Source organism: Chelonia mydas, chromosome 7 (assembly GCF_015237465.2).
Source record: "Chelonia mydas isolate rCheMyd1 chromosome 7, rCheMyd1.pri.v2, whole genome shotgun sequence".
Classification (NCBI taxonomy): Eukaryota; Metazoa; Chordata; order Testudines; family Cheloniidae; genus Chelonia; species Chelonia mydas.
In genome coordinates, this window is record NC_057853.1 from 109,144,108 (window position 1) to 109,159,074 (window position 14,967).

General features: G+C 45.4%; 1 protein-coding gene across 1 annotated transcript in view; it reads left to right on the top strand.

Annotated features, from left to right (window-relative positions):
- Positions 1–14,967, top strand: part of HSPA12A (heat shock protein family A (Hsp70) member 12A) — an 85,207-nt gene that overhangs the window by 59,151 nt on the left and 11,089 nt on the right. Inside the window, exon 7 of the mRNA XM_037905439.2 lies at positions 13,998–14,169. Coding sequence (XP_037761367.1) covers positions 13,998–14,169 — 172 coding nt within the window. The remainder of the gene's footprint in view (positions 1–13,997; positions 14,170–14,967) is intronic.

Consider the following 14,967-nt stretch of genomic DNA (forward strand, 5'->3'; position numbering starts at 1 on the left):
GTAAAATCAGGATGGAAGGTAACTTTACAGGACAATCAGATTCAAAACACAGAGGATTTCCCTCTAGGCAAAACTTAAAAGTTACAAAAACAAAAACCTTCCTCTAGCACAGGGAAAATTCACAAGCTAAAACAAAAGCTAAACTAATGCATTTCCTTGCTTTACTTACAGTTTTTGTAATCTAGATGCTTAGTTCAAGTAGGGCTTTGGGAGATGTATTTTCCCTGTCCTGATTCCTTGCTGACCCGGAGAGAACCAACAAAGAGAACAAAGCAAAAACCTTCCCCCACAGATTTGAAAGTATCTTCTCCCGTTATTGGTCCTTTTGGTTAGGTGCCAACCAGGTTACCTGAGCTTCTTAACCCTTTACAGGTAAGGAGGGATTTTATGATACCCTTAGCTGTATGTTTTTGACAGGGCACTTAATGAGATAATTGAGGCGCATAGCAAAAGTTGTCTGTGCTCACCAGGAAGAGTGAGGGGACCATGCCAGACACAGAAACGTTTCCTAGAAGAGGTGGGTGTCAGAAAATAAAGGGGAAGAAACTAAGTAAACTAGGGATGGCGTCAAAATGAATGACCGGGAGGAGGAATATATTAACAAAGGGTGGAGAAGGCTAGAGGACTGGACAGCCAGCACACAAGCATTTTTAAAACAATGATAAATGTTGTATAAATATATAGTAGCAGTTTATACTCCATTGCTAGAAAAAGGGGAGATAAGAGGGGTCTCAAGGGAAGCTAACAGGACAGTTATAAGACTGAGGGCTATTAATCTTGCCAATATTACACAGGGGCTAATTCTCCCATGCCTTTCACATTGCATAGCCAATTACTCCTGTGCAGTGTGTGTAAAACACTACCAAATCAAGACTGGGAATACAACAGGGGTCTCTTAATTCCCAGTCTGGTGTTCAGTCCGCTAGACTACATTGCCTCATAGGCAAGTCAGCTAAACTTTCTTATTTCTTATTTCTTATTTCTTATTTCCCATTTCTGCAAAATGGGGCTACTGCCTTTTGCCATAAGTGAAATCCAAAAATTATACCTGATTATAACTAAATATGCGATAGGTGACTGAGTATTCTTGTCTTTTCACTTAATTTCACAGATGGATAAGCTGATGCTGAGATAAATGGGAGTAGTGATAATTATCCACTACATTTACATTTGTAAATGCAAAGTGTTACATGCAATCAGTAGCACAGATGGGAAAAGAGTTTAGGACATCCTGTCTCCCACTCCCATTCTTAATCCACTAAAGTAAATGTTCTTTAGAGGTAACCTTGATTATTTCCTCCAGAGCTTTCTAAATTCATAAATGTGAATTTTCTAATGAAAATGGCTTTCTGACTCTTCACCAATATCCAGAGTGTTGGCTTGATTATTGTCTCTTGGGAAGCATTCAGATACTGAGGTGATGGGCGCCACTGTAAGAAGACAGAAAAAAATATTCTGGGGAAGGCAAATAACTTGTTGTTTTGGGCTTAAATAAAGGCAGCAATAGAAGCTACAGCCATGAATGTATTTTAAAAAAATAACACATTATAGGATAAGTCTTTAATCCTGCAAGGTGCTAAGTGTCTTCAGTTTCTCTTGACTTCAGTGGGAGTTGAGGAGCTCAGCCCCTGGCAGGATTGAAGCCTGAAAACACTCAGAGCTTGTCTACACTACCACTTAAGTCGATGTAATTTACGTCGCCCAGGGGTGTGAAAAAGATTCCCCCCTGAGCCACACAAGTTACATTGACTTAAGTGCTGTCCATACCGGTGCTATGTGGGTGGGAGACACTCTCCTGCCAACATAGCTTCTGCCTCTTGCGGAGGTGGCATAATTATGTCAACGGGAAAGCGCTCTCCTGTCGACACAGGGCGTCTTCTCCAGACGATGCGCCGATGTAGTGCTGCAGTGTAGACTTGCCCGCCGCGTCAGATTTTCAAAAGTGTTCAGCACTTCTCAGTTCCCACTGAGGCAGCTACACAAAGTGTCTGGATTCTCAAAAGAATTGAGCACCCAGCAGCTCCCAGTTTTCTCTCACTTTGGTCTGGTGCCTAAATGCAAGCTGAACTCTTTTGAAAATCCAGCTCCAGGTGTGGGTGCCGAGCACTTTTGGGAATCTGGCCCTAAGAAGATAAGTGGACTGAGTTAACCAGGTGATCTGACCGCATTCTGTTATATTCACGTATTCCTTTCTGTAATGTATGTCTCCGATTATTCTGAAAACTAAAATCATGGCATGTATGCATGTGAGGGTTTTCATGGTTTTCAAACATTTGGGGAAAAGGCTTTTTAAGTAGCAGACCTAAAGATTTAACATCATGGCGTTAAGCGTGCTGTTCAGGTAGCTTTCTGAAATATGTTACCCCTTTGTGAGTCTCTTGGTGCTAATACAGTGAGTCTTTTCCCTTGTTGCTCGTCTTCTTTGCTGGCATGCTCAGCTGGGTAATTAGGTCTCAGTTGTTTATTTGTGACATCCCAGTATGATGCCATGGGACTAGAGAAAGTGCTAGCCAGTGAGAAAAAGAATAAAGATTAAAGAAGAGTTCACTTACTGAGGCACTAAGCGGGCGATGTTATCACAAATCTGTTAACACAATGAACTGATTAGTTTAAACAGTGTAAATTTCACAAGGCACTTAATTTCCAGCTGCAGTGGCGCCGTCTTAGTTCAGTTACAGAATACATTCCCTACAAACCCTATGCTGGGCACAGCTGGCGATCACAGCTTTCCTGTTGTGAGTAATTATAGCAAATATTCCAGTAAACCCAAAATTTGCCATTTATTCACAACTGCTGTTTATTTGTAATAACAGTTGGGTGAATGGTACCAGCCTGTAGAACTCAGTTCCGTAATAACCCACATCAACTTTGTGCAGATATTATAAAGGGCCAACTTTATAGCTGCCCCTGCAGATTTTGCACACACCAACTAGCACGTATATGCTCAAATTAAATAGCTGCCTAATCAGCTGAGAGAGGAACCTTGGGCTTGTAGCTAAGGCTAAGGCACTGAACTGGAACTCAGGAGTTGTGGAATTAGAATTCCCAGCTCTGCCACAGACTTTCTGTGTGACCTTGGGCAAGCCATTTAATCTTTCTGTCGCAGTTTCCCATCTGTCAAATGGGGATCATAGTACTTCTTTTCTTCCATCCTTTGTCTGTCTAATTACGCTAAGTTTTTTGGGGCAGGAACTCTTTCTTATTACATATGTGTACAGCGCCCATAGTGGTGCTCTACTAGGGTATTACCCTAGCTGTGCCTGCATGTGCCCGTTTGGAGCTGTGCCTGCAGAGGCCTGTCCAAGACATCATTGGGGGAAAATATAACTACTACATATATAATTAATATATGTTCCGTACTCTCTGTACTTTCCAGCTTGCAAAGTGGCTGTTGGTCCATGCATTAAATACATCTCCACACATACATTATTTATCTTTATGGCCCCAGTGCAGCAAAACACTGAAGCACCTGCATTCCTATTAAGCACACAAGTAGTCCCCTTAAAACCAGGGCAATTATGTACATGCTTCAAGCTGTGCATCTGCCTTAAGTGTATTGCTGAATCAGGGGCTTTATGGTTAAGAGAATGACTTTCATTTAAACAAAAACAGGCTTATGCTTTCTGAAATTAAACCAAATTCTGAGGGGTATCTCTCAAACTCACGTCTCTTGCTTAGTTCTCTGAGTGGGCTACTGGCATCTCAGGTCACAGTACAAGGGGGAGATCAGCCCTGTGGAACTGCTATGCTCCCTGCAGCACATATGGGTATGGATTGGGTGATGCCTTGACTCCATCCCCCTCACCTCTCCCTGTGCTGGCCCACACCTTGGAATCAATAGGGAGTGGGAAGTAAGCTGTGCCAAGTAAAAGACTCATGGAGCTTACTTCCCTTCTGGATCAAGGGAGAACTAGGGACAAAGATTGGCTTCTCTTCTGCTTCTGGGGCAGCTCAGCTTCACAGCTCATGGAGTTAACAGGAGCCTTAACACTGATTTATGACTTAATTCTGCAAACTGTTCTGCACATTGACCCCCACACATCATAAGTGTCTGTCTGCATGGATCTGATTGTAGGAGTTGAGCCCTAGAAGGATCTGCTGATCTATTAATTCTGATGCCGCCTCCTGCAGTTCCAAGTCATCCAAGTCCTTAGCTAATTTTCTTTTATTTAATGAGCCGTTAGCTTCATCACAGCTTGTGAAAATATATTTTCCCTGTATTGTTGCCAGAAGGGTGATACTGTTTCTACAGCGTGGTATTTAAATTCATGTTTTAAAATACCAAGGCATTTTTGCCTACAATAAAATAGCACTCAAGTATCAGGAGACTTCTACAACCTATTCTCTGAGATAGGGGGAAGAAATTGCTCTTTTCTTCTCTTTCCCTGTTTTTTCCCTTGTGGAACTATCATTGAGGTAGGAACATGCTTTGAGGCCAGTGAATTTAGATTCTCAGCTGTAAATCACTGTGCCTCCGTTTAAGTTACCCAATGGGTATCTTCATTTTACCCAACAAGTTTATAAACTTTAAAACGAAATACCAATCCAGGAAAAATCCCCCCAATCCTACTCCCTTGTACTCTGGTATCTCCCAGAGGGAGGCTGCTTGGAGATATGATCCTGGATTGGTTCTAATGCAGGAATTCCCTTTATTTTCCCCAGCCTCTGTCGCATGGAGATGGATGCCAGTCTCCTGGAATGGCTCAGTATCGGCTGCTCACACCATCTCAAAATCAATACTCATAGGAGAGGAGGGATGGTGCAGAGGTTAGGGTGTTAGCCTGGGATTCAGGCGATGTGGGTTCAATTCCCTGCTCCACCCCAGATTTCCTGTGTGACCTTGGGCACATTACTTAGGCCATGTCTACACTAGAAAGTGTACAGCTGCTGTAAGATCTCTCATGTAGCTGCTCAATGCTGATGGGAGAGGTCTCTCCCATTGACATAATTAAACCACCCCCAATGAGCAGCAGTAGCTATGTCAGTGGGAGAAGCTCTCCCACAGCAGTGCTTACGTTAGAGTAACTTATGTAGTTCAGGGGGGTGCGTCAGCGACATAAGTTCTGCTGACATAAGTGGCATTGTAGACATAGCCTTAGCCTCTCTGTAACTCAGTTCCCATCTGTAAAAAGTGGATAATAGCACTTCCCTACTTCACAGGGGTATTGTGAGAATAATTACATTAAAAATTGTGAGGGGCTCAGAGACGAAGGTAATGGGGACCATGGAAGTGCCTTTTCTATTTAGATGATCAACACATGAATCTCACTCTTGGGCTGCAGGGTCAAAAAATGTCTTTACGCTGAGACAGAGTTGAAGATCTAACAAATCTGTATACTACCTATATCAGGGGCGGGCAAACTTTTTGGCCTGAGGGCCGCATCGGATTTCCAAAATTGTACGGAGGGCTGGTTAGGGGAGGCTAAGCCTCCCCAAACAGCCAGGCGTGGCCCAGCCTCCTACCCCTATCCAACCCCCCCCTGCTTCTTGCCCCCTGACAGCCCCCCCAGGACTCCTGCCCCATCCACCCCCACCCCCACTCCCTGTCCCCTGACAGTCCCTGGAACTCCCACCCCTGACTGCCCCCCACCACCCCATCCAACCCCTCCTCTCATTCCTGACGGCCCCCCCAGGACTACTGCCCCATCCAACCACCCCTTCCTCCCTGTCTCCTGACCGCCCCCGGAACCCCTGCCCCTCACTGCCCCATCCAACACCCCCTCTCCTCCTTCCTGACTGCCCCTTGGGGACCCCTGCTCCATCCAACCACTCCTTCTCCCTGTCCCCTGACCGCCCCCCGAACCCCTACCCCGACTGCCCCCCGCTGCACCATCCAACCCCCCTCCCTTCCTGACTGCCCTCCCGACCCCTGCCCCCATTTAACCCCCCCCGTTCCCCGCCCTCTGACTGCCCCGACCCCTATCCACACCCCCGGCCCCTGACCACCCTCCCCGAACTCTCCTGCCCTCTGTCCACCCCTGCCCCCCCCGCTCCCTGCCCTCACCGTGCTGCCTGGAGCACCGGTGGCTGGCGGCGCTACAGCCGCACCGCCCAGAGCACCAGGGCAGGCAGCCGCAGCTCTGAAGCCCCACCGCCCAGAGCACTGCATCGGCGGCAGCGCAGTGAGCTGAGGCTGCGGGGGAGGGGCTGGGGGCGAGCCTCCCGGGCCAGGAGCTCAGGGGCCAGGCAGGAGGGTCCCGCAGGCCAGATGTGGCCCGTTGGCCGTTGTTTGCCCACCTCTGACCTATATTGCTGTACTAATCACAAACCTGGACCTCTCTTAGAGGCAGACTTGGAGTGGCTAGAGGCATTCCATGTGTGCTATCAGGACCAAATCCTCAGCATAATGTGGTTGACTTTGTGTGAAATGTCACGGTCTTGTAGAGATCTGGCCTTCCTTCAGTGGCTCATTATATTCAAAAGCAGTGTTGCTTGCTCTTTGGCCATGTCACCAGGATGGACCCAAACACCCCAGCACACCCTGTTCTCAAACTGTCCATCGACATGGAGGGGAGTGCATGGACACCCTACCCGTGCCTGGTGCTGCCCTCATAGCCCCCCACAAATATCCACGGATTTGCAGAATTGAGCCAGATCTGGGAACTCCACTACGTGGTGCTTGGTGTGATGCTATAAATGGTGGTCACTGGCTGGCATGGCGGTCTTCTCTACACTCTGCCTGTGTTTGATGATGATGGTCACAAAGGTCTAGAGCAGGGGTTCTCAACCTTTTTCTTTCTGAGCACCCCTCCGTCCCCAACATGCTATAAAAATTCCATGGCCCAGGTGTGCCACAGCAACGGTTTTTCTGCATATAAAAGCCAGGATCGGCGTAAGGGGGTAGTAAGCAGGGCAGTTGCTCAGGGCCCCACGCCACAGGGGGCATCACAAAGTTGCTCAGGCTTCAACTTTAGCCCTGGGTGGTGGGCTTGGGGCCCCGGGTTGCAGTCCTGTGCAGAAAGGCTCTGGCTTTCTGCCCGGGGTCCTAGCGAGTCTAATACTGGCCATGCATGGCTGACCCCCTGAAACCTGCTCATGGCTCCCCAGGAGGCACCAGACTCCTGGTTGAAAACCACTGGTCTGGAGGGTAAGAAAGCAACTATATTAATCTGAAGAAAGTGTGGTGACTTTTCACTAGTTGTCGTTATTGTGGTAGCACTGAGAAGCCTCAGCCAGGTTTTGAGTAGCTAGGAATAATTCCTGCACCCAAATTTGCTATTTTCACATCTGTCTAGATTAGGGTTGCCAACTTTATACTTGCACAAAACCAAACACCCATGCTCCACCCCGGTCCCACCCCCGCTCACTCCATCCCTTTCCCTCTGTCACTCGCTCTCCCCACCCTCACTCACTCGCTCATTTTCACCATGCTGACTCAGGGGATTGGGGTGTGGGAGGGGGTCAGGGCTCTGGCTAGGGGTGCAGGCTCTAGGGTGGGGCTGAGGGTCTTGGGGTGTAGGTGGGGGCTCTGGGCTGGGACTGAGAGGTTCAGAGGGTGGGAGGGGGATCAGGGCTAGGGCAGAGGGTTGGGGTACTGGGGGGTTTGAGAGCTCTGGCTGGGGGTGCAGGCTTTGGGGTGGGGCTGGGGATGGGGGGTTTGGGATGCAGGAAGGGGTTCCGGGCTGGGATCGAGTGGTGTGGAGGGTGGGAGGGGGATCAGGGCTGGGGCAGGGGGTCGGGGTGTGGAAGGGGGTCAGTGCGTGGAAGGGGATCAGGGGTGCAGGCTCCAGGTGGCACTTACCTCAAGCAGCTCCCGGAAACAGCGGCATGTCCCCCCTCCTGCTTCTATGCGGAGGCATGGTCAGGTGGCTTTGCGCACTGCCCCCTCCGCAGGCACCACCCCCACAGCTTCCATTGGCAGTGGTTCCCAGCCAATGGGAGCTGAAAGCTGGCTCTTGGAGCCCGGGCAGCGCCCGAAGCCCCCTGGCTGCCCCTACATGTAGGAGCCAGAGCGGGGACATGCCGCTGCTTCCAGGAGCTGCGTGGAGCCTCGGCAGGCAGGGAGCCTGCCTGAGGCCCACTGCGCCGCCAACCACATTTTAGATGGCCAGGTCAACGGTGCCTCCAGGGTCCCTTTTCGACCAGGAGTTCTGGTCAAAAACCAGACACCTGGCAACCCTAATCTAGATTGGTACTTATATGGCTCTCATCACTGTAATATCTGGATGCCTGAGAATTGTTAATAGATTTTATTCTTTCAATACTCCTACAAGGCAGGAAAGTGTTATCGCAGGTTTACAGAGAGAGAACTGAGGCACAGGGTAGGTAAGTGCCCAAGGAAGTCTGTGACAGAGCCAGGAATTGGACACTATTTTTTGAGGTCCAGTCCAGTGCCTTCCCCATTAGACTGCCATTCCTACATGCTGAAGGCACAAAATAACCATCTCGCAATATGTGAATTTGGATTTATACAAGTGTTTCCCTTGTAGATGGGGAAGAGTTCTTGGAAGATCTGCACAAGGTGATGAGGTGATGTTTTACACCCCCTAAGGGTGTCTGATTCTAGGTTCTACCATTTGTATGTGGAGGGGGGATAGGTGGAGAGGGGGTTCCAGGAAGGTTTGGTCACCTATATGTCTGTGGAGGCAGACAGGGGAGGACGCATGTAAAGGGGACTGACTCCAATTAACATCTAATTCTAATAATAGATCAGGACAGTAAATGCAACTGATTAAGCACCATTTTTTGTTGTTGCGCTAATTGAGCCCTCGGTGTCAGTTCTTCTAGGCAGTTTTGCCATCCAAAGATACTCGTGTGCTTCATGGATAAGCCATATTATTTAGTATTGTGGATTTTATTGCTGTTGCCTTTAGTTATCCTGCTTGCAAAATGATGCCTAATGTGTCCTTCGAAAAAGGAAGCATCACTGTGGCCTTTAGTAGCTCAAACAGATAGTATTAGGAACTGTTTTTAAACCTTATGAATGATTGTGTATTTCCTAATGCAGCATTCCTTTTGAGTAGGCCACTATGAAATAAATAAAGCCACATAGAGTGGAGTGAATGACAGCATGGTGCATGGCTTTGTGAAATACAGAACTGTTGATGGTGCTAATTACAGAAGCTTTCAGAGATGGGAGCCACTCACACAGGCTAGTTCGCAGCTTTGTACATGTTCCTTTCTTAAAAGCTCAAATTATGCTGAATATTTTCTATAGTACTGTCTGTATTTTATTTCATTTAAAAAAAATCTCAAATCAAAATGATATTTCATTGTGCCCGTAACATGGCAGACTAGTCTGGGGAGAAGAAGGGTCGTTCTTGAGAACACTGTGACGATGATAATTCTGCATTTCAAATGACTAAGGACTATTTAGGTCTCTGGAACTACTCAGAGCATCGCTATATTGAGGTAGAATCCAGACCTAAATGTTTGTTAATTTGGAGCCAGTCGAACGCTTTCCAAGCCGGCCAAGAGCTAGCCCAATCTGGAAATGTTTGTCAGTCACTAGAAATTATTTCTAACTAACTATCACTAGCAATGTTGTAGGAGGGATGCGCTCCAGTGGTCCCAGCTTCTACAGGCAACAGAGTCAGCTTGCCAAGCTCAGGCCTCATCTGTATCAGCGAACCAACTCCTTGCCCCCAATCAGTTGTCCATGCTTCAATGCACAATGGATCTTGGGCTGCTTCTGCAATCCTAAAACTAGGTGTTGGAGCATCCAGAGATCCTTTGGAGCTAGAGCGTGCACAGCTGAATGGGAGAGAGGCAGTGGCATGCAGGGGCTCCTCCTTACTGGAATGACATTCACAAAATAAGAAATACCAGTTCTAGTACAAGCACCAGCAGTGCAGCACTGCTGATGGCTCAGTACTAAATGAATTATCCATTTTTATGGCTAGAACCCCCTGTTCACTTGGTGTTACCTGGTGTTTAAGCATGTCACCATTTTCCAGACATACAATGTGTTATTTTTCAAGAAAAGTAGCTGCCCTGCCCCATAGCTAGCAAGGTCTCCTGAGCCCAAAAGGACGTTATACCTGCATGCACTGAGAATTGTGCCTTCAGGTAGGCTACTCATCAAAGACTGCCTGGCTAATTATTGTTAAATATTTGCGTGACACATCATGGTTTCTGTGCGCTCTACACAGAGAATAAAAGCAGAATCCATGGCCACATCCTGAAAGGTTACAATCTAGCGTGGTCCACACTCATTAATTTTCAGAAATGAGATGCTCAGTATAGAAAACAATCTATGTTAAGTCTTTGAGATAAATCCAGTGGTCATTAAGACACAAACTACCGTTGTCCTTGTGTTGGGATAGATTGGCTTGGCTTTTATGTATTTATATTGTAGAGGGAACACCGGTCTGCTTCCTTGATGTTACATAAGTAGCTGAGCTTTATGCAAACTGAGTGGGCTGGGGTAAGGAAGTCCACCCCTCCAATCTTGAGTTAGGATGTGAGGCTGCAGTGCTGTACCCCATAGCCTAGGCTGGATTAAGAGCCATAGCATCTCCACATTGATCTACGTAGAGTCAAATACCAGGTCCCTTTTCCTGGCCCATCCCTATTACAGCCCACTAAAACCTAAATCTCCCCCTTTTAATAGTTGTATGTGTGCACATATGTTTGAGAGCATGAAAAAAGGCGGAAAGAAAGACACAAAGACAGAAATTACACACAGCCCCAGAGACCCATGGCTTACCATCTTCAGCAGCCATATTCTTTTATTCATGTTGACCTTGTCCTGCTCTTCCCTTTACCGCCTGTGCCCAATGCTTGACCACATTCCTTGTGCATGTGCCCTCAACTTACATCATAAACTTCATGGGATAATGACATTGTCTTTTATGTGTCTGTACCATTCATATTTAGGGTGCTGTAGTAAGGGAAGTTTCAGCACCACATTCCGCCTCACAAGTCCATGCTTTCTGTCTCTATGTACATGTGTTTGTGTGTGTCACACTGTATATTATATAGAGACAAACATGTATAATATATTGTTGGGAGAGTTGGTATCAACCCCTAGATTTAGGTTGCATACCACTTTTCATGATTAAAAATTCTTGCCATTTCTTTCTTTCTTTCTTGTTTTGAGAAACACTAACACCTCCATGGTTTGCAAATAGCCTTTGAAATTCAGCAGGGAGAAAGTCCTGGAGTTAGAAAAATGCCTTTTCTTTGCCTCACAAAATTCCATTTAGGTTTAGTTGAGTTATCAACTGTTAAAATTTCCCATGTACCTTCTCCTGCATGTGTTCCCCAGGATAATGTTCTGAGTATGTCAAAATGGCTGAACACAAAGCATTCTAAAGAGCGGGTCTCATGCAGCAGCTGCAACACACATTGTACTGGGAACGCTTAGGAGTTCCTGGAGCAGGAGGAGTGGTGGAAAGAGCTAGACCCATCTGGAATTGTCACCAGCCACATCCCTGGGACATAGTATGTGACCTCGGAATCCTGTCTCCCCTCAAAGGGCAGGAGCCGCTCTTCCAGCTGACGGGGGCCGGAGAGAGAGAAAGCCCCAGGTCAGGCTTCTCCCTGACTACCCACTGGATCCAACACATGGCATCAACAGCCCACCCATCCCCATCCCCCAGGAGATAACAGACTACTGCTGCTTGCTAATGTAGTTAGTCCTATAGCTCAAATAGTAGAAGTCTATGCTGCAATGCTGAAAGTTCAGGTTCAAATCTTGCTGGTGATGCATGGCGTGGGGAGGAGGTTATTATAGTTCCGTATAACAGAATTTGTTTTTACCTTTTTCTTTTAGAAAAAAATAAGCCTAAGAATTTGCCTACAAAAAGCTACATAAAAAGAAATTTATTTTGGTTGCAAAGTCACATTCAAATGTTAGGAAATGCCTAACTGACAGTTGAACATGCCACCTTAATTCTGACTATTTGTGCATCTGCATTATGATATAGATTTTAATTATATTATCACTTACTATTTTTTCACATACCTTTTTTCCACAGGAACTTTGCCTACTCCAGTGCATAGGTTGGACACAAAAGGGTGTAACAGAGAGATTGTGTAGGCAACTGCACCCTTATCATTTCCTTTCTTTTAATGTAGTTTTTTTAATATGTAATGTGAGATAGGTGTCCAGATTTGACACCCATACTCATGTTGGACAGTATTTTACTCTATAAATAGCCCCACTGAGTTCAGTGAGACTACTCGTGGCGTAATATGCTGCCCAGCATGAGTAAAGGTATCCAAACCTGGCCCGTAGTGAACTGAGCACAGTCCACAAAGCTTTTATGGTTCATGTGCTTTCAAACCAATGAACAACCTTTGTAAATATACTCCCACGCCATGGAGTGGGAATTTATTTACCATACAATTTCTCCATTTCACCCTTCCCAGTAGTGGTGGGGAGAGTGATGCTTTTGTTGGAAGTACAGGCCTCTTATGGTTGTTACAAGTGAGAGGAAAAGAACAAGGTGATGAGAAGACAAATGGTGAAACAATCACTTTTGTTGTGCTGAGCAGTCTGGCCTGAGCATTGGCTTATGAACAAGCTTTACTTTCACTTATACCTTCTCATACAAACAAGTTATTTCCCAGCATGGACAACCAGCAGTTGTCTTATTACTATAGTGCAAAGTGTAACTATGTGAACTATTTGGGGTTCCAATGCAGGTCAGCTGTTTTTCCATCTGAGCCACTTTTGTTTGTTTGTTTTGTATTTTAAAGGCTTGTTCACATCTTAGGTAATTGTTGTGCCTTTTTCTTTTTTTCTTTTTTTTTTTGGAAAGCTCTCATGCAGTGACAGTGTCTGTGCATGAATCAAAGCACCCAAAAGTTGCCTGGGAGACTGACAATGAAAACAAATAAATCAAAAAACCATTCTCCTCTTTACCAACGTGCTTTAGCATTAAGGAACACAGTTTATCAATAAACAACATTAGCAGGAAAACCTCAACTTGAGTTGGAACTGTAGGAGCTTGGAAATGTCAATGTTGCCTGTCATAAGAGAAAGTCAGAAGCTCAGGGAAAACACCGGAGCTTGTAGGAGAAAAGAAAAATAAGACAAAAGCACACTTGCCACCTTTTGTGATATTTGGAATTTTTCTTAAAGCCCCAACTCTTGGAGTCACGTGATTAAATGAGAATCTTAGGTTTCATGGGGAGGGGCAGAAGTAAGTTTGTAGCCCTTATAGTTGTAGAGAAAACCTTGAAAACATGACCCCTAAAGGCTCACAAACCAGAAAGCAAATAAAAAGAACTGTAAATATGTTGTTTTTAAAATTTTCTTATTTTTAAGCCAGTCTCATGATGTTTTGCAGGCCTGACATATGATTTTGAATGCATGGGTTGGCAATACTTAGTCTGCATCTTAAAACTATTGCAGAATATAGGTGTGTGTAAAGGTGATGGTAATAGAAAAACTCAACTGTAAGTGAAAAGATGGATATCTGGCAAAGGGCATTATACAGATCAGTGACTTCAGGGGACTCCTCTTGCTGGCTTTCTGCAAGAGCTACTGTGGAAATTTCTTCAGCCCCCACCACACATGTGAACAAAATTTGCTGGGTTGATACAATAGCCATTATGTTATCCACTTGCTCTGTGTAGTGATAGGATATAAAATAAGAGTGATGCGTTAATCTTATTGTTACAGTGAAAGGAGGGCAAAGGTATTTCTCCGTTTCTTGACAGAAGGTTGGGACTCTTGAGAAGTTTAGATTTAGCTGGGTTAAAAGGAGTGGAGATTGTAGACAGTTTACCCTGGATTTCAACTGTCTTCTCTAGCTCTCTTTCTCTGCCTATTGTACGCGCTCACCTCATTAACTAGATACTAAGCATGGTAAGTGCATGCATCTTCCCCAATTACAACCTGCAAACTTGTGAAAACTGAAGACATAATTTTTTGCAGGCCAAGATCCTTAGCCAATGGCTCAGCAGCTTTTTAGTGGCATTTAACTTAGAAAAAAATGCAGAGCTGGTTTAAATGTTCATTGTTCACCTACCAAACCAGTCTGAGATGAAGACTATCTGGTTACATTTTTTCCCACCCCACTTCTCTGCATGATTCTGTTTCACAGGCAGGAATGGCAACTCCTGAAAACCCCGAGCAGCTGATAATTGCCCTGGAACCTGAGGCTGCTTCCATCTACTGCAGAAAGCTCCGCCTTCACCAGATGATAGACCTGAGCAGCAAAGCACCTGTCAATGGTTATAATGCTAGTGACACCGTAGGAGCTGGATTTACACAGGGTACCTCTTCTACTAACTGACTTGAGATCTAGTGCCTTTCGGCTACTTTAGATTTGGTCATTAGGGCAGTTTTCTTATCATTGCCTCTTTGTGTTAGTGGAACATTACAGGCTAGTATAGAAAAACTTCTCTATTTACTTTAATTTGACTATTTTGGGCACTGATCCTGCAAACGCTTGTGCTCAATGCTTAACTTGAAGCATGCAGGTAGCACGATTGACTTTATTGGGACATGAGGGACTACTCACAGGTTTGAAGTTAAGCAAAGGCATAGTGTTTGCAGGATTGGGACCTTACTGTTTTAATGTAATAGCTAATTGTTTCCTAGTGCAGATTTAACTTTATTTTTGTGAGCCAACCATGATGTGTTAAACTAGCTATATTAATTTAACAAGGGATTACACTTGAATTTGCCATCAGACCTTTAATGTTTCTGGAATTTTTGTCAAAAGTTGGGCACTTGGTGATTTTTGGTTCACAATTACATTGGTCACCATGAAATAGTCAGCATTCACCAGTAGTTAGCAAAACTGTGCTACGTGATACGGCATAGCATGTTCTCTGAACTTCAAACAGAAACTAAGTATTGTGCTTCAGATATCATGGTGTGTTATCTATTGTTACTGTGAATGTTGAGTTTTTACTAGCTCCCATGGTAGGTTGGATGCAGACTCGTTTACACTGAGAGGCAGACTATGGAGTGTAATTTAACTGGTTTGCAGATGGATCATCTTTCACTGCAGAAGTTTTTGAAAACTGTCATTCTGATTGAGTCTGAAGTTAGGCAGTAAAGATGGG